Source organism: Zootoca vivipara, chromosome Z, assembly GCF_963506605.1.
Source record: "Zootoca vivipara chromosome Z, rZooViv1.1, whole genome shotgun sequence".
In the NCBI taxonomy this organism is placed as follows: Eukaryota; Metazoa; Chordata; class Lepidosauria; order Squamata; family Lacertidae; genus Zootoca; species Zootoca vivipara.
The window spans coordinates 29,910,320-29,935,913 of NC_083294.1; the positions used below are offsets into that span (position 1 = coordinate 29,910,320).

At 45.8% G+C, this 25,594-nt stretch overlaps 1 protein-coding gene and 1 pseudogene across 1 annotated transcript; both read left to right on the plus strand.

Moving 5' to 3' along the window:
* The first annotated feature begins 15,344 nt into the window (after positions 1–15,344).
* LOC118084317 (40-kDa huntingtin-associated protein-like) lies at positions 15,345–19,357 on the plus strand. The gene has a single exon (XM_035113717.2). The coding sequence runs from the start codon at positions 15,413–15,415 to the stop codon at positions 16,484–16,486; it is 1,074 nt and encodes a 357-aa protein (XP_034969608.1). The 5' UTR covers positions 15,345–15,412; the 3' UTR covers positions 16,487–19,357.
* Positions 19,358–19,482: 125 nt separating this feature from the next.
* On the plus strand, positions 19,483–21,723 carry LOC118084318 (protein UXT-like; annotated as a pseudogene).
* The last annotated feature ends 3,871 nt before the right edge of the window (positions 21,724–25,594 follow it).

Sequence of the window (25,594 nt, forward strand, 5' to 3'; positions counted from 1 at the left end):
CCATCCTACTTAACAACGCTTATGGCCGCGTCTAATCGATATGCCTTCCTTAAAGCTAGGTTCAATGTTTTTCCAACTAACGTGCTGAGACATAGATTTACTAAGGGCCAAGTCTCCTCAATGTGTGCGAAATGAAATCAACTGAATCTTTACACCATGTTATGTTTATCTGCCCTATGTACAGTACGGCTCGTGCTAGTATATTAAACTCCATAATCCAACCTATGGCTGACAATCCAGTTGACCTTCAGCTAGCCTGGGTTCTTCAAGATGTGGACCCTTATATCACTCTACAGGTTGCTAAATTCCTAACAGCCATCCTCTCGTACAAGAGACGGAATGGAATGTTAGCTGATTACTGATAGTTATAAGAATTTTTTTTTAATGGCATCAGATATTGATTTTAGTTAGGCGCCTAAATTTTTAATCTTAATCTTAAACCTTCAAGATATTTTTTTTGAATTGTTAATATTTGTCCTTGTGAGCTGTGAATTGTGTTATATTATCTGTGGTTTGTACGAGTCTGTGGTTTTTATTTGATTTGTTTTGTTGTGTTGTGTTTTATGATGGGCATACAGCCGAATAAACATCTTTGCTTTGCAAGGATCCACAGCTTCCTGGCAACACCGTGACCCAAAAACATGGTTTTGAAGCACAAATCCTCACGGATCTTCACCTTTTTGCATGCCCCCCCTAACTCACCCTCAAATCACATATCATGCCCAGGGGTACAGCCTGCACCACAAAAATCAAGGATCCACAGCTTCCTGGTGACACTGTGGCCAACAAACGTGGCTTTGACGCATGGATCCTCACGGATCCTCACGCTTTTTGCAGATACTGTTGTCAAACCAAGTAATGAGCCAATATTTGAAATATCATGTGCATTCCATAGCTTGCACACAAAAGGAAGTCCTACTCGCCAACATTTTGGAGTTCCTTGAAAAGGGTTAGAAGCATCTGCATGAGGGTGAGCTGTTACACATAATATGCTTGGATTAGAAACCTTCCCAGACTACTGAGTAGTCTGAGTAATCTTGCCAGCAATGGGACCAAACATTGGGCCCAGTGGGAGATTACATATTGGTCAAGCAAGAGGAAGTTGAAACAAATTGGCAGTTCTCTCAGTTAAAGGCAGCGTGTGGTTGGGTCCTACAAGGGTCAGAACCGGTATTATTATTTTTATTCATGTATGATCTGGAATTAGTCCTCAGCAGTATAGTGGCTATGTTGGCAAACCAAATTCCATGCTGGAGACTACTGAACAGTATTGTAATGTCCCTGTACAGTTCTATAGTGTGATCCCATTTGGAATACTGTGTACAGTTTTGGGTGTCATATCTCTAAAACGAATATGGTATAGCTGGAAAAAGTGCAGAAGAGGGTGTTCTCGCTCTGTGTGGGATGGTCATTCTCTTCCATGGAGTGCGTGGCTTAGGGAGGGATGCACAGTGATGCGGACGGCAGACACATTCCTTGCCAGTCTGATCAGCGAAATCAATCCTGGTGATCAACAGGGTGATAGGTGTGGCAACCAGATTGCTCTTACTTCTTGAATTGGGCAACTAAACGATTAAGGGGTTACAGTGCTTTTCCTTTGAGAAAAGGCTGAAGAGTTTGGAAATGTTCAGTCTGTTGTTGTTGTTTAGTCGTTTAGTCGTGTCCGACTCTTCGTGACCCCATGGACCATAGCACGCCAGGCACTCCTGTCTTCCACTGCCTCCCGCAGTTTGGTCATGTTCGTAGCTTCGAGAACACTGTCCAACCATCTCGTCCTCTGTCGTCCCCTTCTCCTAGTGCCCCCAATCTTTCCCAACATCAGGGTCTTTTACAGGGAGTCTTCTCTTCTCATGAGGTGGCCAAAGTATTGGAGCCTCAGCTTCAGGATCTGTCCTTCCAGTGAGCACTCAGGGCTGATTTTCTTCAGAATGGATAGGTTTGGTCTTCTTGCAGTCCATGGGACTCTTAAGAGTCTCCTCCAGCACCATAATTCAAAAGCATCAATTCTCCGGCGATCAGCCTTCTTTATGGTCCAGCTCTCACTTCCATACATCACTACTGGGAAAACCATAGCTTTAACTATACGGACCTTTGTCAGCAAGGTGATGTCTCTGCTTTTTAAGATGCTGTCTAGGTTTGTCATTGCTTTTCTCCCAAGAAGCAGGCGTCTTTTAATTTCGTGACTGCTGTCACCATCTGCAGTGATCAAGGAGCCCAAGAAAGTAAAATCTCTCACTGCCTCCATTTCTTCCCCTTCTATTTGCCAGGAGGTGATGGGACCAGTGGCCATGATCTTGGTTTTTTTGATGTTGAGCTTCAGACCATATTTTGTGCTCTCCTCTTTCACCCTCATTAAAAGGTTCTTTAATTCCTCCTCGCTTTCTGCCATCAAGGTTGTGTCATCTGCATACCTGAGGTTGTTGATATTTCTTCCGGCAATCTTAATTCCGGCTTGGGATTCATCTAGTCCAGCCTTTCGCATGATGAATTCTGCATATAAGTTAAATAAGCAGGGAGACAATATACAACCTTGTCGTACTCCTTTCCCAATTTTGAACCACTCAGTTGTTCCGTATCCAGTTCTAACTGTAGCTTCTTGTCCCACATAGAGATTTCTCAGGAGACAGATGAGGTGATCAGGCACTCCCATTTCTTTAAGAACTTGCCATAGTTTGCTGTGGTCGACACAGTCAAAGGCTTTTGCATAGTCAATGAATGTAGACGTTTTTCTGGAACTCTCTAGCTTTCTCCATAATCCAGCGCATGTTTGCTATTTGGTCTCTGGTTTCTCTGCCCCTTCGAAATCCAGCTTGCACTTCTGGGAGTTCTCGGTCCACCTACTGCCTAAGCCTGCCTTGTAGAATTTTAAGCATAACCTTGCTAGCGTGTGAAATGAGCGCAATTGTGTGGTAGTTGGAGCATTCTTTGGCACTGCCCTTCTTTGGGATTGGGATGTAGAGTGATCTTCTCCAATCCTCTGGCCATTGCTGAGTTTTCCAAACTTGCTGGCATATTGGGTGTAGCACCTTAACAGCATCATCTTTAAAAAATTTAAATAGTTCAGCTGGAATATCATCACTTCCACTGGCCTTGTTATTAGCAGTGCTTTCTAAGGCCCATTTGTCTTCACTCTCTGGGATGTCTGGCTCAAGGTCAGCAACCACACTACCTGGGGTGTATGAGACCTCCATATCTTTCTGGTATAATTCCTCGGTGTATTCTTGCCACCTCTAATGACTGCTGTAGTCATATAACTAAATAGTTCCATTGACAATTTCACAATAGCTGAAGGAGTCATTCCCAACAGCATACTTTTGGATTCATGTGCAAATTTAGTTTTTTCCCTTTCTTTCATTTCAAAATGAACTTTCCTCCCAAACTTTTTGGTCTTTTTAGAGCTCCAGCATAAATGGAAAAAGGTCCCTTGAGGTCAATAACATTTCCAGCAATGTCCATTCATTTCATTATTCATCTTCTATATATCTTCCAAAGATAGATGATAGATAGATAGATAGATAGATAGATAGATAGATAGATGATAGATGATAGATAGATAGATAGATAGATAGATACTTAGATACCAGCCATATCCAACCAGTAGATTAGAATCTACCAGTAGATCCCTGGTTGATCCTGGTAGATCGTGGGATCATCCCCCCAAAAAGCTAAACAACTCTGTGCAGGGAAATTGTCTGCACAAAAAACTCAACAACTCTACTCAATTCTCCCCTTCCACCTCACGCAAGCTCCTCAACCCTCCACTGACAATGGGTAGATCACTGCCAGTTTCTTTATACTGGGAGTAGATCACAGTCTCTTGGGAGTTGAACATGCCTGTATAACATCGCAAGAACATTTTCGCAACAATTTTGTTTTAGGGCTTAACATGCAGTGAATCTTATTCCTTTTCCCATAATTGTTCTCATTGTTCAACTGTAATCAGGTGAGGATCTGTGCTTCAAAACCACATTTTTGGGCCACGGTGTCGCCAGAAAGCTATGGATCCTTGATTTTTGTGGTGCAGGCTGTGCGCCTGGCCATGGTGTGTCATTTGAGGGTGAGTTTAGGGTGACCCCATGCAGAAATCATGAGGATCTATGAGGATCCGTGGTTTTTAACCATGTTTTTGTGCCATTGTGGCAGCACGAAACAGTGGATGCGTGATTTTCTTTGGTGCTGCCTACAGACTAAGACATAGTCTACACTATCATGGTGGTTTTTTTTTATTATTTGAATGAAAAAATCATATGAATTCATGAGGATCCGTTTAAAATCATCTGGATCCGCGTTTTACCCTGTCCCAATTCTAGGAAAGACCAGCTGTCCATCTGGGTCTTATATCCAGCAGTCACACAAACAAGAATTAAGCCCGTAAAAGTTTTGTTTTTTATTCGCCTCTTTGCCCCAGATCTCAGCTAAATAGGAGCTGACACTTCATAGGTGGGAGAAGGTGGCACTCTGCACATTCTCATATTCATTGGACCTTTGGGACCCTGGCTGAAATTAGCTTTCAGCACACACTTACTTGGGAGTAAGACCCATTGGAATCAACAATAGTAGGCTAATTGTGAAGTACAGACACCTTCTGAACCCAGGAAGGGCACTTAAATTCTAAGAATTAACAAAACTGCAATGTTTAAAAGTATCCACTGTTTCTTTGCACTAACTGTTGTGACGTGGGGTTCATGATTTCAGCTCTCTTGACATAATATGCTGGAGACAGTTCTCTAGTAACACTTCTTTATTAAAGCAAACAAGACTGAGCTCTGAGGAGAAGAAAGCTACATTTATAGGGACAGGGAACTATGTAGCTAGAAAGGGATACATTTCAGAGGGAACAGTATCAGGCAATCACAGTGCTGCCTTTTGGAGGAAACCAATAAGACAGAGGATCCAAATACAGCAGCTTAAATGAACAGTTACCAAAAGGCAGTTACTTTACCCTAATGCAAATACATACAATAGTAATACAGTGGTACCTCGGTTTATGAACACAATTGGTTCCAGACGTCTGTTCATAAATCGAAGCGTTCACAAACCGAAGCGAACTTTCCCATTGAAAGTAATGGAAAGTGGATTAATCCGTTCTAGACAATGAAAAACGCCCCCTAAAAAAATGAAAAAAAATGAACATTTATTTTTCCTTACCTAACTTTGGGGCTGGGAAGCTATGGGCGAGGGGGTGCTCAGGTGGCAGCGGGAGCAAGTGGCGGCGGCAACGGCAACGCAGTCGGGCCGGCTCCTCCGGGCCCGACCTCCGGGCCCATCCTCTTTCTCTCTCCGGGCCTTTGCTCCGATGCCTTCACAGAGGCTGGGGAGCGTTTCTGCGGCTGCGGCCCAGTCGCGGAAGCGCTCCCCGGCCTCTGGGAGGCATCGGAACGAAGGCCCGGCTCCGATGCCTTACGGAGGCTGGGCCTTCGCTCCGATGCCTTCAGGGAGGCCGGGGAGCACTTCCATGGCTGCAGCCCAGTCACGGAAGCGCTCCCCGGCCTCTGGGAGGCATCGGAACGAAAGCCCAGCCTCCCCGAAGGTATCGGACTGTCTGGTGTCTTCAGGGAGGTTTGGCCTTCGCTCCGATGCCTTCGGGGAGGCCGAGCCTTCGCTCCGGGCCTCCAGGAGGCATCAGAGCAAAGGCCCGGGCTCCCCGAAGGCATCAGACACTCAGTAGGCCTTGGGCACCTCGGTTTACTAACTTCCGGGTTAGGATTGTTCGTAAACCGAAAATTCGTAAACCGAGGTGTTCGTAAACCGAGGTTCCACTGTACAGATATAAAATCCTTTGACTCAATACACAACACTAACCTTCCACATCTGCCCGCTAGCCCCGCCAGGGCCAGCGTGTCCATTAAGGCGAACTAGACAGCTGCCTAGGGCACCAAAATGGAGGGGGCGCTGGCCACCCTGCCTGCCCCCCGCCGCCCCCCGGTGCTGCGGGCGAGGCGGCCCCAGGCACGCACTCCCTCTGTGCCTCCGGAGAGCGGCCTGAAGCCGCTCAACAGCTGAGAGGCGCAGTGGAGGCAGCCGCAGGCTCACGTTTCCCGTGCAAAGCTCCCGATGGGCCCGGTGGCAGCTGCTCTCCCTGATGAGGGCTCCCGATGGGCCCGGAGCCAGAGCTGCTCTTCCTGATGAGGCAGAAGGAGAAGGATTTGCTGTTAGCCACTCGGCTCGGGAAGGCGCTGCTAGAGCGCAATCAGGATATGAGCCGCCAATACGAGAGGATGCACAAGGAGCTGACTGATCAGCTGGAGGTGAGGCGGCCCGGACGGACAGACGAAGAGGGGGAGGAGAAGCCGCCCCTCGCTGGGGCTGATTCTGAAAGGGAGCGAGCTGCGTGTCTATGACTCAGGTGGCCCGCCTGGAGATTGGGGCCGCAGAGCTTCCTCCTACCCCATAACCCCAGATGTGCAAGTAGGGGACAGTTAATGTGAACTCGGATTTACCGAAGGCCTAGACCCAGAACCACTGTGGCAGGTTCCAAAACACATTGTTGTGTGTGTGTGTTTGTGTGTTTGTGTTCTTGGGTCTGCAGTCTAGGCCCTGGGTGTTAATATTCAACCAAAGGGCATCTGACCATGTGCAGAGAACATATTTTGGGATGATGAAGAGTTTCTGAGCATGTGCAGAGAGCCTCTCCCATCAACTAACTCCAGCTGCCCCCTTTCTTTCCCCAAGACCTTTGCATCTTGGTTTGTGACATATAATTTGTCATTGCTAATAAGGGTTAAAGGGCTATGACTTCAGGTTTGGGTCTCGGGGTCTTCTGTTTGCAATAGGAACCTAACCTCATTTGAGAGGACTGAATTCAGGGTACTGGCAAATAGATTGTGCTGCCAGGGCCTAGCAAGTCATGGTGGCTCTAGCTAAGGCTACAGAGGAGGTTTGAGCAGTGGAGCAGAGCAAGAGCAGAACTTTTGTGTAATATCGAACTAACCTGAAGTATCTGAAAGGTGCAGTCCTGAGAGGAGAGGGGAAGGCCCTGTTTACTGTATGTTTGCCAGGTGTCCCTTAATCATTTCTGATGCTACAGAAGACATATTTAGTGCCAGCACTGGATGAAATATAGAAACTGCATGCACCCAACATAGAAATGTCCTTCGTATGACCAGGCTCTAGCGCTGGGAGCCCCATCAATATATTACCCCTATTTGTGGTAAGCTCAGTCACGGAAGCCTGAGGACCTCCAGGCCTCTCTGTCTGGCCCTTGGGACTCTCCTGTGCCACACCCACTCTCCCCAAGCCACAACTCTTTCTGGCCCTGCTTTGCACCCTCTTGAGTGTTATTGTCTGTCTGGAATTTTCATAAAGACATAAATGTGTATTCTCCATTTCTAGGGCCTATGTACTGCTCAGTGTGGCTTACAGTTATTTTAAAATCACAGTAGCATATGAAAGGTGTGGGGGGGGGGAATTCGTTAAAATACAACAGAAAACAGTCTTCACCAACTTGGTGTCCCTCCAAATGTCCTGGACCAGAGCTCCCATCATCCTCAGCCAGCATGGGTATGCTAGCTAGGGCTGATGGAAACATGTCCTTAAACTCTGGTAATGCCTCTTGCTTGTCTCGATGGAGTCTAGAGACGGATGGGTGTGCAGAGAATCTAACCCACTGTACAAAGGTACATTTACATACATTGTTCCATCTGCTTTTGCCTCTGACCCTACTCACCAACAGCAGGCGACTCCCTGCAAGGGAGTGTGGCCCTGGCACTGAAAAAAGATTCCCTAGCCCCTCTATAGGCCCTCCTACTTTTACCCATTCAAAGGGAGTTGAGAAAGAATGAGATGGGGTGGGTGGGAGAGACCAAGGATCGCCACCTAAGTGTACAGATGAGAGCAGGTTGACTATCCTGCACATCAGGGAGTGTGTGGGGCTAACCTGTAACCCTCCAGAGGTGGCTGTGTTCCAGCTTCCATAATCCCTGGCTATTAATGATGCTAGCTGGGGCTGATGGGACTTGGCATTGGGTTGCATCTGGAGGGACACAGGTCCCCCTTTCTTGTTTTAGATGTTCTTGGGCTGCAAGTTCCGCCAGCCCCAGCCAGTGTGGGTAATTGTCAGGGATTGTTGGAACTTTAGTCCAACGACATTTTTTTCTGTACATGACAGTTGGAGCTCCATGTGTCTTACCCTGGGTAGGCTCCATATGTAACTCCTTGCTTATCCTGTTAGTACGTATTTGGACTGTGGCATTTTTGTTTACACACACACACACACACACACACACAATTTTTGCAAGTAGGAGGATAAGTTTGGCAGGAAGCAACACACTCATAGTTGCCTAGGTGATCAGCAGCAGTTATGCTGTGCTCCAAGGAGGACGATGCTCTGTCCCACTAGCACTTTCCATGGTTTCATAACTTATTTTGCAGCCTTGATTCTCAAAGTGAGAGGGCCTCCCTAAACAAGCACGGCAGTTGTCAGGGGGAGGGATAAAATGCCACTGTAGGCCCCTCCTAGCCTAGTTCTGTGGGCATCCTGATTGGATGAGGAGACAGCATGCTAGCCTATGCACTCTCCAATCAGTGTGCCCTGAATGACACTGGCATCCTACAGTGTTGAGGCTGACAGGTCTGGGGGAGAATGGGTGCAATATCCCTGTCACTACTCACCCTTTCTTGATGCCTTTTTTATTTCTGCGGATTCTTTCCCTTTAGGGCAGGGGTGTGGTTCAAGTGACACTTCAAAGGTTGTTGGACTCTTGGTCCCACCAGGCTCAGTCAGCGCAGCCAATGATCAGGGATGATGAAACTGTAGGCTGTGTACACACTATATAGCTTTAAAGCACGTTCAAGCACATTATTTCCTTCAACTAATTCTGGGCACCGTAGTTTGTTAAGAGTATAGGTTTATACTGGACCGTTCATGTACCATTGTACTTTATTATATTCTCTTTGAAGCTTCTCCAATCTTACTGCATTTTGTCATCCGGAGGAGCACCCTTGCTCAATAGTGCAACAAAAGCAGGACAAAACCAAACCAAAACACAACATTTGCCCCAAGAGTTCTGCAGGTGTAAACAATACTGAAGGCAGGATCATGTATAACTTCCCTGATATTGATATGAGCACCAAATGATAATGAATGTGCAGTAACAAGGGTGTCTAGCTGGGTCCTTGATCTACCTGCTCTCCTTCCCACTAAGCATTTAGTTCCGTAGTTAACAGAGGCTGCTGGAGCAGTGTCCAGAATAAAAAAACAGGATAAAACACAAAACCCATTTCTAAAAGCAATAAAATCATTTCTAAAACAATATCTTACCAAGTCTAGAAAACAACAAAACTATTTTTGCAAATAGGCAATCAATATTATGTAAGTGACTGGGTCAGCCATCAAGGAAAGCCTGAAATGTATCAATTAGATAGCTAAACAAAATGATGTGATGCACCTGCCCAATTCTGGCTGGTAATTGATTGCAGAGGGCTGGACTCACAATCCTGAATTCATAGTTTCTAGGGCAAGCTAACCACACCCTCAGGAGTGCCTGTCTGAGAACTGCAGTTGCTGGGCAGGTATATATTGGGTGAGCTTACCCTTAGGTAAGCTCAGGCATCCCCAAACTGCGGCCCTCCAGATGTTTTGGCCTACAACTCCCATGATCCCTAGCTAACAGGACCAGTGGTCGGGGAAGATGGGAATTGTAGTCCAAAACATCTGGAGGGCCGAAGTTTGGGGATGCCTGGGTAAGCTGGTCCCAATGCTAAAAGTAGAAACTGTGAAATGTTCCTTTTCATTTCATAAAATTTATACACCAGTTGACTGTTTAAAAAACCCTCAAAGTGGTTTAGAAAGAGAAATGTTCCTGGTAGCATATTGGCAGCCAGTGCAGCACCCTCAGAGGTGTCATACGGTGTTGAAGAAATGCCCCCTCAACAACCTAGTTGCTGCATTCTGTACCAGCTGTAGTTTCCAAGTTAAGCCCAAGTGACGCCCCACTTAGAGCACATGGCAAACAACTTTAATGCAGATACCTACTAGGCTGTTTTGAGTTTGATTTATATACTGTACTTAAAAACCTCCAAGGAAAGAGAGTCTACCATCTCTTGCAAAAGTCTGTTCCACTGTTGAATAGCTCTTACTGCCAGAAAATTCTTCCTGGTGTTTAGTCGGAATCTTCTTTATTGTAACTTGAATCCATTGGTTCGGGTCCTGGCCTCCAGAACAGGTAGAGGCAATTCAATACTATAGTAGAGAGTTTACAGCAGCTGTCCTCGTGCCCTGCTGATATTTTTTACTACAGCTTCCATCAGCCCCTGCTGGCCCAGACAGTGAGGGGGGGTGGGAACAGCCACCCTGGGAAGGGGGACAGCTGTGTATGCCACCTTGAGCTCATTGGAGGAAAGACGGGATAAAAATAAAATAAATAAATATTCACCACATCATCAATTCGGCTTTCAAACTGCTTTTAACTCTTAGACAGGGAGAATGTTCTGTCTCCAGCCCGCAACTTCTATGAAAAAAAGCATTTTCCTGAAATTCCATCTATTAGCGCTAGTGTGTTCTCCCCCACCCTCTTTCTATATAAAATGACCTTAATTCTTTCATGCCTGGAAATGACTGCACTAAATCCTCCAAATGAGCTTTTCATGAGCTCCAGCATTAATGCTTTAGGAAACACAGGGAAACCACTGAGAGACCGTTTATGTATCCAGGAGTGATGGAACATTCTATAAATTGCTTCTATTCTGAACTGCTTTGCATACATCTAGCGCCAACCTTTTCTTAAAGGCCAACAAAGAACTTAGAAAGCTGCCTTGCCTTGAGCCTGACCCATGCTCCATCTTGCTGAGTACTGTTGACACTGACTGGCAGCAGCTCTCCAGAGTTTCAGACAGAAACCTTTGGAGAGCTGCTTCCACCAGTCAGTGTCAATAGCACTCAGCAAGATGGCTCAGGAGTCCAGCTCAGTGTAAAGCAGCTTCCTATGTTCCTTATGGATTTCAGGCACAGAATATTCCCAGCCCTACCTGGAGATGCCAGCAATTGAACCTGGGGACTTATGTATGCTAAGCAGGTCCTCTACCACTGAACTATGGCCCTTCACTATTTTGAGTCACACTATTGGTCCATCTGGCTCAGTATTTTCTACCCTGACTGTCAGTACCTTCCCAGGAATTGGGGCAGTGGTCACGTCATCCCTGGGACATTCTGCATGCAAAGCAGGTGCTCTACCACTAAACTACAGCTGTTCCCTACTGCAGTGTCTCCCAACCTTGTGCCTCCAGCTGTTTTTGGACTACAATTCCCATCATTCCTGACCACTGGTCTTGCTAGCTAGGGATGATGGGAGTTGTAGTCCCAAAACATCTGGAGGCACAAGGTTGGGAAACACTGCCCTACTGGGCACCATCTCCTGCTTCCCCATATTTCAAGTTTCTGTAACCTTTCATAAATATGTAGGCTACGCTGGTCTCTGGCCCATTATGAGTTTATTTCAGTGACAATATGTATTCACTGAGCTCTCAATCGTCTCTGCACTAGGTGCAACAGCTTCAATCCTGTATGCACTCACATACTTTCTTGGGAGTAAGGCCCATTGAACACTGTGGGCTTTTTTCTAAAGGCATGCAGCATGGCAATCTGAGAGATGGAACTTGAATCTGGAACCGCTTTGTTCAACTCTTGCCTCGGATATAAACTCACTTGTGACCTGAGATATAAACTCACTCAGTCCCTCTGCAGTAAAAAAAAGCTAATGCTAAATAGTTTTTATAGTGTTTTTTTATTTTTTGTTTTGACAATGTCAGACCAACACGGCTACCTACCTGTAACTAGTTTTTATATTGTGTTTCAATGCTGTAACCTGCCCTGGGACCTTAGGGTGAAGGGTGGGTAAATAATAATAATAATAATAATAATAAATACTAATCCTTGGTTGTTGGTGAGAGGAAGCGGTAAAAAGCTGAACAGCTGAGAGGCGTGGCGCAGCGGCCCCAGGCTTGCGCTCCCTGTGTGGCTCCGGAGAGCGGCATGAAGCCGCTGAGAGGCGCGGAGCAGGCAGCCCCAGGCTCGTGCTCCCCGCGCGCCTCCGGAGCTTCACGCAGGGAGCACAAGCCTGGGACCACCTTGACGCGCCTCTCAGCTGTTCAGCGGAGGCGGCCCCAAGCTCCCACTCCCCACGCGAAAGTACGTGGGGAGCGCGAGCCTGGGGTTGCCGCCTACGCACCTCTCAGCGGCTTTAGGCCGCTCTCTGGAGGCGCACAGGGAGTGCGCGCCTGGGGCCGCCACGCCGCGCCTCTCAGCTGTTTACCCGTTCCCCTCACCAACAATCATGAAACTCTCTTTTTATTTTTTTATTTTTTCTACTTTTTTCTAATTTCTATTGTTATTTTCTATTTCTATTTTTTGTTCCACTTTTATTTTTTTCTAAAAAAGGTCAACAACTCTGGAAAATGGGGGGGAGGGGGCACCAGAAGGTGATCTTGCCTAGGGCGCAAAAAACCCTAGCACCGGCCCTGAGCCCCGCTTCTCCTCTCAGCTCCCTCCTAGGCTGCGGCTCTTCCCTGCACTGTCAGCAGCTGAATTAGGAGGAACAAGGGGAGAGCTGGTGGGCGGGAGCAAAATATTTCTTTCTCTTTTCCTCTTGATTTGGATGTGTAGACAAAGGCGTCTTGCAGGAGAACATGCCGTCCAGGATCTGGGCTAGGAGCACCAAGCAGTGGCGCGATTGTTGCATCCCCTCTGGGTCCGTGCCCTTGTTGGGACCAGCCTGACCCAACCCCTAGGTACGACCCTGCTCATCAACTTGGAATGACCAGAGTAGCTCCTGCAGAAAATCTTATAGACAAGAAGGGGAATCTCTCTGCCTCTGGCCAGGCTTGCTATCCAAAAGAAATTGGATTGGGAAGGAGGAGAAAATAAACGTTGTTAGTTGCAAGTGCTTCTGATGACCTTATGGGGTAGAAGTAGGAAGTAGGGCCAGATGAACTACATCCAAGAGTATTAAAAGAACTGGTAGAGGTGATTTCAGAACCACTGGCAATAATCTTTGAAAATTCCTGGAGAACAGGCGAAGTTCCAGCAGACTGGAGGAGGGCAAATGTTGTCCCTATTTTCAAAAAGGGGGAAAGAGAGGACCCAAACAATTACCACCCAGTCAGCCTGACATCAATACCAGGAAAGATTCTAGAGCAGATCATTGAGCAAACGGTCTGTGAGCACCTAGAAAGGAACGCTGTGATCACTAAAAGTCAGCATGGGTTTCTGAAAAATAAGTCAGGTCAGACTAATTTTTTTGACAGAATTACAAGCCTGGTAGATGAAGGGAACGCTGTGGATGTAGCCTATCTTGATTTCAGCAAGGCCTTTGACAAGGTGCCCCATTATATTCTTGTAAAGAAGCTGGTAAAATGCAGGCTAGACAATGCTACCATTCAGTGGCTTTTTAACTGGCTGACTGACCGAACCCAAAGGGCTCAATGGCTAGTGGGGTGCCACAGGGTTCTGTCTTGGGCCCAGTCTTATTCAACATCTTTATCAATGACTTGGATGATGGGCTTGAGGGCATCCTAAGCAAGTTTGCAGATGACACCAAATTGGGAGGGGTGGCTAATACCCCAGAGGACAGGATCACACTTCAAAATGACCTTAACATATTAGACAACCTGGCCAAAGCAAACAAAATGAATTTTAACAAGGAGAAATGTAAAGTACTACACTTGGACCAAAAAAATGAAAGGCACAAATGCAGGATGGGAGACACCTGGCTTGAGAGCAGTACATGTGAAAAGGATCTAGAAGTCTTGGTAGACCACATGAGTCAACAGTGTGATGCAGCAGCTAAAAAAGCCAATGCAATTCTGGGCTGCATCAACAGGAGTATAGCATCTAGATGAAGGGAAGTAATAGTACCACTGTATTCTGCTCTGGTTAGACCTCACCTGGAGTACTGTGTCCAGTTCTGGGCACCACAGTTCAAGAAGGATACTGGCAAGCTGGAATGTGTGCAGAAGAGGGCAACCAAAATGGTCAAAGGCCTGGAAACGATGCCTTATTAGGAACGGCTTAGGGAGCTGGGTATGTTTAGCCTGGAGAAGAGAAGGTTACGGGGTGATATGATAGCCATGTTCAAATATATCATATAGAGGAGGGAGAAAGGTTGTTTTCTGTTGCTCCAGAGAAGAGGACACGGAGCAATGGATTCAAACTACAAGAAAGAACATTAGAAAGAACTTCCTGACAGTAAGAGCTGTTCGGCAGTGGAATTTGCTACCAAGGAGTGTGGTGGAATCTCCTTCTTTGGGGGTCTTTAAGCAGAGGCTTGACAGGCATATGTCAAGAATGCTTTGATGGTGTTTCCTGCTTGACAGGGGGTTGGACTAGATGGCCCTTGTGGTCTCTTCCAACTCTATGATTCTATGATTCTAGTTCAGGGAGAAGGAAGCACCACAAGTTGCTGGTCTTTCGGTTGTGCTGATGGAACATCCTTTTGTCAGTTTGCTCCTCTCCTGACTTAAGCATCTGTTCACTGTCAGATGAAGGCTTGGGAGGCCATCCTTCCTCAAGATGCTTGTTTTCATTGTGCAGGAATTTTCAGTATTGCTGTGGTTCAAATGCACCTCACACATGCCTGTCTGAGAACGAAGCCCTGATTTATCCTGTGAAAACCTGCTCTTTTTGTTCTGTAGCAGGGGCCCAAAGGGGCCCTATTAAGGGGAGAATGTAAATCCCTATAAATTCTGGAATATGCTTATATTAGAAGCGTTATGGTAACCTGATGCTTTAAAAACTGATGATCTAGCAAGATGCCGTTCTTTAAAACTGATGATCTAGCAAGATGCCGTTCTTTTACTAGAACAGGTGGTCAGCTAACACGCAAATCACAAAGATATAGTTCATAAGCTAGAACATAAATTGTTACATGGTATACGTAACAATACGTTCCCAACACGCATACTAACTCACAATGTAACATATTATTGAGAATCAGGGCCTAGTTAGCAATACTTGTTGCACATACGTTTTAAATTAGGATGAGGCAATGATGGGCATGCATACTGAATTAAAATGATCCTTTGTCTGAAATGTTATAAATTCCTCTGCCCCATGTTGGGCCGGGTTGCAGTTTTGCGAAATGATTAGACTGTAGCCTATTGCTTTGCAATAAACAAAATGGACTCCTAACTCCTTGTCTCTGAGTTCATTTGGCGTAACTTATAAGATAGACCATTTTTGGCCATGCAATAGTTCCACCTGGATCTGTGCCTGGAAAGCACAGGTAGGTAGGCGTGCGCTGAGCTGAGCGTGGATGGAGCCCAGAGATGGCAACGGCTGCCTCCGCGGTGGCCATGGTTACACGCCCTTAGAAACGCCTTCTTTTCCACTTCCTGTTTCGTCGCCCGGCAACCCTCTGTCGCCATTTCCTGCGGGGCCTAGCATAGGAGAGCTGTTGGCGAAGCCGAAGGAGTCGGGAAAATGCTGTCCGTCCCGGGTACCGGCGGTGGCGGCCTGTCACCTGGATTCAGCGGAGGGGAAGCCGGATCGGGATCGGGTGCCGGAGGCGACTTCCTGACCCGCTACCGGCTTGTGTCGGCCAAGCTCCGCCGGCGCTTCTTGCGCAAGCCGAACGTGTCGGAGGCTGCCGAGCAGTTCGCGGCGCTGGCCAGGGAGCTGCGGGCCCAGGAGAGCCTCCCGTACGCAGCCTGGTGCCAGCTAGCGGTGGCGCGCTGCGCCCAGAGCCTCGGGCACGCACCTGGAGAAGCGGCGGCGCTGGGCGAAGCGGCGCGCCTCTGGCTCAAGCACGAGCGGGAGCTCCGCCTGCGCCAAGGCCCCGGGCTGGGACTGGCTGAACACCTGCCGGCTGCCCAGAGTTGCGTGGCTTTCGGCTCCCGCCTGCGCCTCGACCTGGGCCAGCCCGCGCTAGCAGCCGGGCTTTGGCTCGAGCTGGGCAACGAGCTGCGCTCCGGCGGAGATCCGGGCCAAGCCGTGCCGGCCCTTCTGCGCGCCGCCGACCTCCTGGCCGTCGCCCAGCTGCCCCTTGAGGCTCTGCGCTGCCTACGCGACGTGGCCTCCTGCCTGCTACTTTGCCGCGACCACGATGGTGCTCTGGCTGTGCTCACACAGGCGCAGCTGATGGCTCAGGCCGGCACAGGACCTGCTGCCGGTGGATCGTCGTCTTCGGCTGCAGCTGCCGCTTCTTCCGTTCCCGTCAGCCCGCCGCCAGGCGCCTTCCTTGACGAGCTGCTGCACTGCGAGGTGGCCCGCGTACTTCTCCTCCTACTGCTCCAGCCGCCGCCTTCCAAGCTGATGCCCGAGCACGCCAAGACCCTCGAGAAGTACTCCTGGGAGGCCCTGGATGCCTCGCCGGGCTACGTCCCCTCCGAGCTCTTCCTGCTGCTGCAGTCTGCTGTCATGGCTTGCCAGGAAAAAGACCTGGAGGCGCTCAAGGTGCTGCAGAAGGAGCTCTGGCCGCTACTGACTCCCGAGCAGAATCACCTCCTCCATCTGGTGGTACAAGAGATGATCAATCCCTCAGGTCAGGGGATATGACCAAGGATACTTTGGTACTCTAAGGTTCTTAGATGGCTCTTTTTAAAAATATATATATTATTTTTTACAGAAGTGTTGCAAATGAGGTTTGCTTTAATGATGGAAGTGACACTCTGCCCTCCATCTCTGCCCTCCTAGGTTCCAGTTTGCATTTTCCATTGTCTACTGCACCTTTCTTCTGTGTGAAGGAAACACTGTGGCAAAGCACTGCCTTGTATTCTATTGGGGCTTATTTTCTTCGTACCCACATCTATTCTTTCCTAACGTTACTTAGACTTCACTAAGGACTTGAGAGAACAACATGAGGTGTCCCACATTTTTTTCTCTGTTGGGCTGATTCTATCTTCTTTTTATTTTTATTTTTAAATATTTTTTATTCATTTTATAAGAACAATACAAACAAACAACACAAAATTATTATATCTTCTTTACATTATCCTTTAACAGCTTCGGGTGACTTCCCTCAAACTCTTCCTTCTGGAATTCATTTTCTTGGGCATATTGGACTTTACAAAACACTTCCTGCATCCTTGGTTACAGAAATTACACTTACTTTATAACACATTGTGAACTTGAAAGTAATGTTGTGGAATTTTAACTGTTGATACTTATTTTTATCTTACATTTTAAAGTTAAGTACACATGTAAGAGACAGCTGTGTTCTTTTGCACAGGGGTTTGTGTTGAGCTGCTGGATTCTTGCTTGAAAACAATGCTGCCAGTTTTCTTCTTACGTTATTGGAACCATCCACAACCAAGGCTCCTCTAGATGGCTTTGGACTACAACTTGCCTCAGCCCCATCCAGCATGGCCTGATGGAAGCTGTAGTCTAAAACATCTGGAGCAGGCATCCCCAAACTTTGGCCCTCCAGATGTTTTGGACTACAATTCCCATAATCCCTGACCACTGGTTCTCTTAGCTAGGGATCATGGGAGTTGTAGGCCAAAACATCTGGAGGGCTGCAGTTTGGGGATGCCTGATCTGGAGGGTACCAGGTTGGGAAAACTTTTTTAGTGTTTGAATACAAAATTCAGTACAGTAAGTCCGCAACATATGCAGGAATTACATTCCGGGGATCACACCTGGTTCAATGGCAGATGGGATTGCCAATGTCATTTCCTCCATATATACACAAATTGCACATAAAGTTAAATACACTTAAGTTGCAGGTTTACTGTAATAATTATTCAAGAATTTTAAAAAATCCTGTCCATTTAAAACCAGAATTAAGAGACTTTCATGTAGGTCTAGACTGCATAAAGCCAGCAAATTGAAAACCAAGGCTGATGCTTTAATGTGTGCTTGTGCCCCAGGGAGATCACTTCGGTGCTGTAAACAGAGCAAAATAAAAATGCTACTGTGCAATGTCACAAGTTGCTGATTTGACACTTGGCCTTAGTGCACCACACTTTTCCTTTGCCTTCCAGGCTTAAATCCAGATGAGAGTAAAATGCCTGGGACCAGCATAAATGCCTCATATAGTTCTGGTCTTGTACTGCCTTATGAAGACTTCTGTTTCAGTGTATCTGAAGAAGTGTATATGCACACGAAAGCTCATACCAATGACAAACTTAGTTGGTCTCTAAGGTGCTACTGGAAAGAATTTTTTTATTTTGTTTGGACTACGTCAGACCAACACAGCTACCTACCTGTAATTATGAAGCTGACCATATGACCATAAGACGCACTTAGTTTTCAGAGGAGGAAAGGGGGAAAGCCTCATTTTGGGGGGGGATCAGCTCACCGTTCTGCAGCTTCTTTTGCAAAGAGGAAAAGCCCCATTTTTTAAAGAATCAGCTCAAAGTTGTTGAGTTTACTTTGCAAAGGGAAAAAATCCTGTTCAACTCACAGTTCTGCAGCTTCTGATAATCTAATCAGCCAGATAATCCAATCAGCCAGTCACATGTTGCAGCCTCCCTCTGCAGAACATTCAACAATGGAGGCCTGGGCAAGGGGGCATGGCTGGGAAGGGAGCTAGCTTCCCTCATCTCCCTCCCCAATCTCTTGAAATCAGCTGCTGGGCGGCTTCTTTTCAACACCCCTCTTTCCCTCTTGTTAGCCTTTAGCTCTTTCTTTCTTTCTTTTTTTTAAAAAAAGCACTATCTGCTTTTTGCCCCTGGTAATTTGGCTCCAGGGACCACACATTCGCTCCATAAGATGCACAGACATTTCCCCTAATGAAATATTTGAGGGGTCCACACCACCCCGTTGATGGGCTTTGTCATTCAAATGGTGTTTGTGTGCTGTGTCGTGCTTGGTTATACGTGGTGGGGCTTACCTACCCCCACCCCAATATTTTATTTAAATTGGTACCCCTGTGGAAGAGGGTGCTTCTACTCACTTCTTTATACCATCCAGACTGCTTTATCGCCACCAAACAACTCTAGTGCCAAAGCAATCCCAGGTATCTTGGCAGCATATCTGTGGTGGAAGTAATGAATGAACGTTTCTTATTCACGTTGCGGTTCCAATCCAGAATGAAAAACTTTTTCATTCTTAGTGTTGTGCCACAGAAAATATCAGTTTGAAATTTGGCATATTCATAGACTACAATGGGTAGATCACTTAGGACAGACAATGTGGTGCTCCTCAGATATTCTACAGAATGTTGGGGCTTAAAATGATGGGACTTCCTTTTTCTCTCCCCCCCCCTTCTTAACTAAAGGGAAATTCCTGTTCCTCTTTGGTTGTAAGAATAACTTGCTTTGTTTGGAATTAACAGGGAGTAAGAATAGTAATTTATTAAAGGTAAGCATTTTGTGCCTTTACCACCGAATCCTAAACCAGTTAACTCAAATGTCAGCCTTGTTTTATTATTGGGACACAACTTCAGTCATATGCACACTAGATGGTAGAGAAGTCAGGCGCCAACCCCCCCCCCCAAAAAAAGATGTCAGGTGCCATCCTGACACCTAGGCATCTTCACCTGGTTGCAAGTGGTTGATAGCCAGATGCAAAATGAGATGCATTTAAGCAAATCTGTTTATTATATTACAGATGCCCTAGCATCTACTTCTATGTGTAAATGCCTAGCTATCACTAGATTGTGGTGAGCAGTGTTAGAAAATCAGATATATAAGCTAGGCACAAAATGGCTCCTTAAGCCAAGGTTACAGTTGCCCAGATGGAATGTCTGGTTGCCATTTTTGCGCAAGATGGCTCTAAAAAGCCTTATTTTTCAAATGATGGATGGACTAATTGATTCTCATTTAAACCTCTGGCTAGTTCAGATGACAATCTTGAGCTAGGTTAAGAACTTAAAGGGGAAAATCACTTTATTCAGGAACAGTCCACATTGGCCTATTCCTACCTCTTTTTCTTAATGGTGACACAGACAGTTCAGAGCGTAGGAATATTCTTCACAGCTGTGAGCAGGGCAGTGGGGTGGGGTAAGTGAAGATAAGTAACAACCATTAACTATAACGTTGCCCACTGCTCCAGCTCAGGCTGCACAGAAAAAGCATGTTGGTTTCTGAAATTCATTCTGATTGTGCATATAAAATATAACTGATAGAATTATACAGGATGTGGTATTAGTATGTGAAAACAGTCAAGATCAGGGGTCAGCAAACTTTTTAAGCAGGGGGCTGGTCCACTGTCCCTCAGACCTTGTGGGGGGCCGGACTATATTTTGAAAAAAAATATGAACGAATTCCTATGCCCCACAAATAACCCAGAGATGCATTTTAAATAAAAGGACACATTCTACTGGTAAAAACACCAGGCAGGTCCCACAAATAGCCCAGAGATGCTATTAAATAAAAGGACACATTCTACTCATGTAAAAACATGCTGATTCCCAGACTGTCTGGGGGCCGGATTTAGAAGGTGATTGGGCCGCATCTGGCCCCCGGGCCTTAGTTTGGGGTCCCCTGGTCAAGATCCAGGTATGCACCTCCAGATGGTGGAGATGTCAGGCACCATCCTGGTGTCCAGGTATCTTCAATTGGTTGCAAGTAGTTGATAGTCAGGTGCAAAATGCACCTGATGTCTGGCTAATTTTGAACACAGTGATGAGATGCATTTAAGCAAATCACTATTATATTACAGTTGCACTATAGCTTGGCCTGGCGGATTGTCTTGAGTTTCAAGTTTTGAGGAATTACATTATTCCCTGTTTGCTTGGACTCAAAGTGAATTCACCAATAGCATAACAGTTGGGGAAGTATCCACGTGGAGGGAGGGTAGCCTCCCTCATGCGCCTGCCTGCGTCTTGTCCCCCCCCCCAGGCCCTCCACTCCCTTGCCCAGCACCTCAGTTCCCGACTGGATCGCAGAACATCCCGCTTCTTGTTTCTGTGGGAGAAAGGCGGGAGGGCCCGGAGTTACAGAGAGTAATGGTCCTGCTGATCTCCCCTCCAGGCTCTGGCATCAAAGCTCTCGTGGGAACCTCGCCGGAATGCCAGGTGAGCGGCAGGTGCAGGAGAAGGTGCTGCAGAACGAAGCTTTCAGCGGTGACTTTCTGCAGAGGAATCTTCAGAAGGTTCCGGAGCAGTCGGATCAGGTTTATGAAAATATGGCCCAGTATCTTCAGCTCAAGAATATGAGTGATTGCAGGAGACAGGAAGCCAGGAGCTGATGACTCAAGTGGATCTAGGCTACAATTTCTATGTCAATGGCAGAAGTGCCTGATCCCTCCACCATATGTGTAGCACTGGGTTATGGGTTTTTTGTGGAGTTGACTCTTCCTGAGGTGCTTGCCTTCATTGAGAAGAACAAGGAGCTACTAACAGAGCTCAGTGAAGCCCTTACCAAAGACACTGCCAAGATCAAAGCCAATATTCAGATAGCTTTAGAGGGTTTGCATGAACTCCAAGGTCTCCAAGATTTGCCTGAGGAGATGAAAAGGGACATCTTCCTTTAGGCACCTGCCCTTCCTGGAGAGGGGCATTTTCAATGTGATATGCTGGAAGAAGAGTTAGTCTTTTGGGCACTTTGGTGGTGGCAGCAGGAACTGTGTTTGTAACTGAGGAAACACTTATGAGGTGGGTAGGGTGAATGTGCTTACAGGGACAGCAGATCGGAGAGTTTGAGAGAAAATAGTTTCTATTGAGGTGGTTGATTTCACTGCTCCAGATATTCAACCCTTCTCTGCCTCTGTTTCCCCAAGAACTGTGTCTTAGTATAAGTTCATCTCAGTTTGTGAAAGTAATAAAGTTGATTATTAAAAAAAAAACCCAAAACATCAGTTATTGATTTTTACCAGGCATGACTTTAGCAACCCACTACACAGCTACACAGAGCTGATCATTTATGCCAATACTCCACCCCTTGAATACTGCAAAGGATCATTTTAAGCTTTGTCTCTGGTACCTCTTTCACAGCCATGCTCAATGCTGTGATGTGAAGCATGGAAGTTCTAGGTTGCAGTGAGGTCTCTGCAGCCATGATGAATACATCAGCTCCAAGATCTAAAAATGAGGGGCTCCAAGCCCTCATACAATGAAAATTATGTTCAGTGGTAGTGAACACATTGCCCTCCGTAAAACTTTTTCCTTTTATTTTACTCCAATGCCCATCAGCCCCAGCCAGCATGGCCAATTCTCAGAGATGCTTAGGTTTGTATTCCAGCAACATCTGAATAGCCCTATATTGGACCTATTGGCTACTACTGCCTTAGGTCCACATACATTGCTAATAAAGGGGAAAGCACTTCGTTCACCTATTGTTTCATTAAATATACACATAACTTGACACTTCAGAAAACTTTCTATGCAGCTCATGATGAGTACAAAACCATTTAATCTGTATTTTTGTTGTAGCTCTTTTCCTTTTCCCCCGTTTCACCTTAATATTCTTTTCTTTTTTGTGTTTTTTCCCCCTTTATGTGCTGATTATTGATTATGTTTGATTATGTTATGTTATATTGTGTGGTGATGATTTGTGTGGATTTGTTATTTTTAATAAGAAATAAAGATGAAATAAAGAATTTTTTTAATAAGAAATAAAGATGAATTTTAAATTAAAAAAAGAAAAGAATATGAAGTCAATCAACTCAAACTGATGTAATAAAACACCAGAGGTTTTTTTTAGTAGCATAAAAGTGAAATGAGAACCCAAGAGATTAATCATTGAAGAGACTTTTCCAATACCTTACTCTCAAAGGAGAGTAGAGCCTCTGGCATTAATAACCACTTTTTAGAAGCCTACCCCTTCTGTCTGGCTCAAGTAAACCAGTTTAAAAAAAAAAACCAGGCAAGTTACAGCAAAACTAAAATACACCAGAAAAAAAAGATTGAAGAATGGTACCGTTCTTCAGTTTTATTTTTTCCTAAGAAGAACAATGATTAGACAAACAGGGTATGAGTTATCAGAAAACAATCGTGAAAACAATGTCGCATACTCAAGGACAAAGTCTCAGATTAATAACCATCAGTTTCTTGGTTATACACTGGCTGTGAGTGGCATTTGCACATTGGACTTGAGGCACACATCTTTGGATTTTTTTATTGGAAACCAGATATGAACTGGAACTTGCTTTCACCTCTAACTGCCAATGCAAAGTATAAAGGAAGGAATACCACTTTGGCGATCACTCGTAGCCACATCAGATTGTCTTCCATAAACACGGTTTTAACAATGAGTCCATAAGTGACTGTGGAGGCCAATTCTGGATCCACACGGGCTTCCACAGTGGGGACATTGGTCTCCAGACGGGAGTTGGTCACGGTGTGGATTTGCCAAGCGTGCCTTCCTCTTAGCACATTTCTCCCTTGTGTCCTGAGTTCGAGTGTCTTCAAAGCCCATGACACCTTGGGTAAAGGCTGTTCTCCAATTGAAGCGCTCGCAGGCAAGTCTTTCCCAATTGTTGGTGTTTATACTACATTTTTAAAGATTTGCCTTGAGACAAAGAAGGAAGGAATACAAATGCAATGGGATAAAGCAGGGGTGGCCACCTCCCAAGAGACTCTGATCTACTCACAGAGTTAAAAACTGGGAGTGATCTACCCCCTTTTGGGGGGTTCAGGTCAAAGCTGTTGAGTTTTTTTTAAGGAAGGGAAGCCCTGTTTTGGGGGGGTTTAGGCCAAACTTGTTGAGCTTCTTTTAGGAGAGAGGGAGGCCCATTTTTGTTTAGGGCTTTAGGTCATAGTTCAGCTTTTTTTTTTTAGGGAGGAGGAAAATTTTGGGTGAGCTTTTTTTAGGGGTGCCAGTGATCTAGCAGTAATCTACCACAGACATCCAGTGATCTACTGGTAGATCACAATCTACCTGTTGGACGTGCCTGGGATAAAGCAACACTACTGCACCAATAGAAAAAGAGTATGTTTTAATTTATTAATGCCCTTTTACATTGTTACAGGGATTTTTTACAATGATTGGGGGGGGGGTTGCTCCTCCAGCACGTAGTGTGCACCCTCTCTTTGTTCACACACCCAATGTCTCCTCAAAGCACTACATAATGCACGGCACCACACAATTTCCAACGTTCTGTTAAGGAAGGAAATGGCTACCAAGGGGGGAGCTTGGGACATGAGTGAGGGCAGCCATAACCCATAAAGCGTGAGCTCAGGTACTCAGCAGCCCCTCTGCCTGAGTGATAATCTCTGGCATCCTGATACCTGAGTGCCAGACAGGTGGTGGTAATAATAATAATAATAATAATAATAATAATAATAATAATAATAATATTTTATTTATACCCCACCCTCCCCACGGCTAACACCAAATATAAATTACAATAAAATGTAATAGAAAAAGCAAAAACAGTTAATTAAAGCACAGCTTAAAATGCAGCCTCATTTTAGTGTAGCCTATAAATCAAGACCATGAAGGGAGAAAACATCAGATATTCACCCGAGCCAGTTATCCATGCTGGTCCTACATTGGCCAGCATAAAAGCCAAGGGAAAATTTACATGCCAAAATCCCAGAGGTCTTGCTGTTAGCCATTCCAGAAATAGCAAACCCAGATCAAGACAAAAGGCTGTGATTAACTTGGCTGGGAAACAGGGACATATCTTTTGCATCACTTGATTGGTGTATGGTGGAGGTCAAGGGAAGGGTGGAGGCTCAGGTTTCTGTCGCCAGACCCTTCCAACGTGATATATTTGTGATATATGCATGATGTAATTTTAGGGGCATTGTGGGTATCTTTGTAAAACTGATAAAAGTGGGAGCCACCCTTTGTTCTCTGCTTCTTCCCCATTCTCCCATGTGGTGGGTGGAAGTCCTGTTGCAACAGTTATTTGAATAAAGACCAGGCCTACTAGCTGCTGTTTTGTTCCAATATTCCTGGCTGGTGTCTTTGTTTGGTAATCCAAGTGAGCCCAAGGATTTCCCTATAACAAACATGTGCATCAAGGCAACTTACAAACATTTAAAACAGCTACAAATAGTTTTTAAAAAACAGTAGAAGTAAAAGGTACAGTAATGGTAAAGGACCCCTGGACGGTTAAGTCCTGTCAAAGGTGACTACAGTATGGGGTGCAGCACTCATCTTGCTTTTCAGGCTGCTTTCTGGGTCATGCGTCCAGCACGACTGGAGGCTTTTTGATTTTATAGTAGACTAATTTTTTTTAAAAAAAATTATGTGCAGTTTAAGCCTTATGGTGTGCAAGTGGTGTTAAACCGTAGTGTAAGTAATTACTTTGCTTCTCCACATCTGATCACTATATGTTGCTGGATGGTTTGGATTTCCAGGCTGTAATGGGAGAATAAATGCTCAGTTGGAATAAGTCTCTTGCTCTGTTGTTTCTTTTGCACACAGATGTCCCACCCTAATATGTTGGTCTATCATTTTCAAAATCAAACATCTTTATTAGGACACCTTTATGAGGACTGGCCAAAATACCATAAAAATGTGTGGAAGCGTGAGAGATTTCCAGAAATTCTCATTATACTAGATACGCCTGGCAGGTGTAATTTGCCCACGTTTCACTACCAAAAAATAACGTGCTCGATCCTGGTTACACACCTAGGATCACCCCACATTACCCACTTGGCCAAGCCGCCTAAGCCTTGCTTCCACGGGATCCCCGCTTTCTGTACAGCCCTGCACCTCCCCCAGCGGGGTTTTATTGCCATCTGGCTCGTGCAAAACTTGCTGGGTGCCGCTTGTAATTTACAAACAAAAAACAAAAAACAAAAAACGCCTATGCCTCTTGGACTCC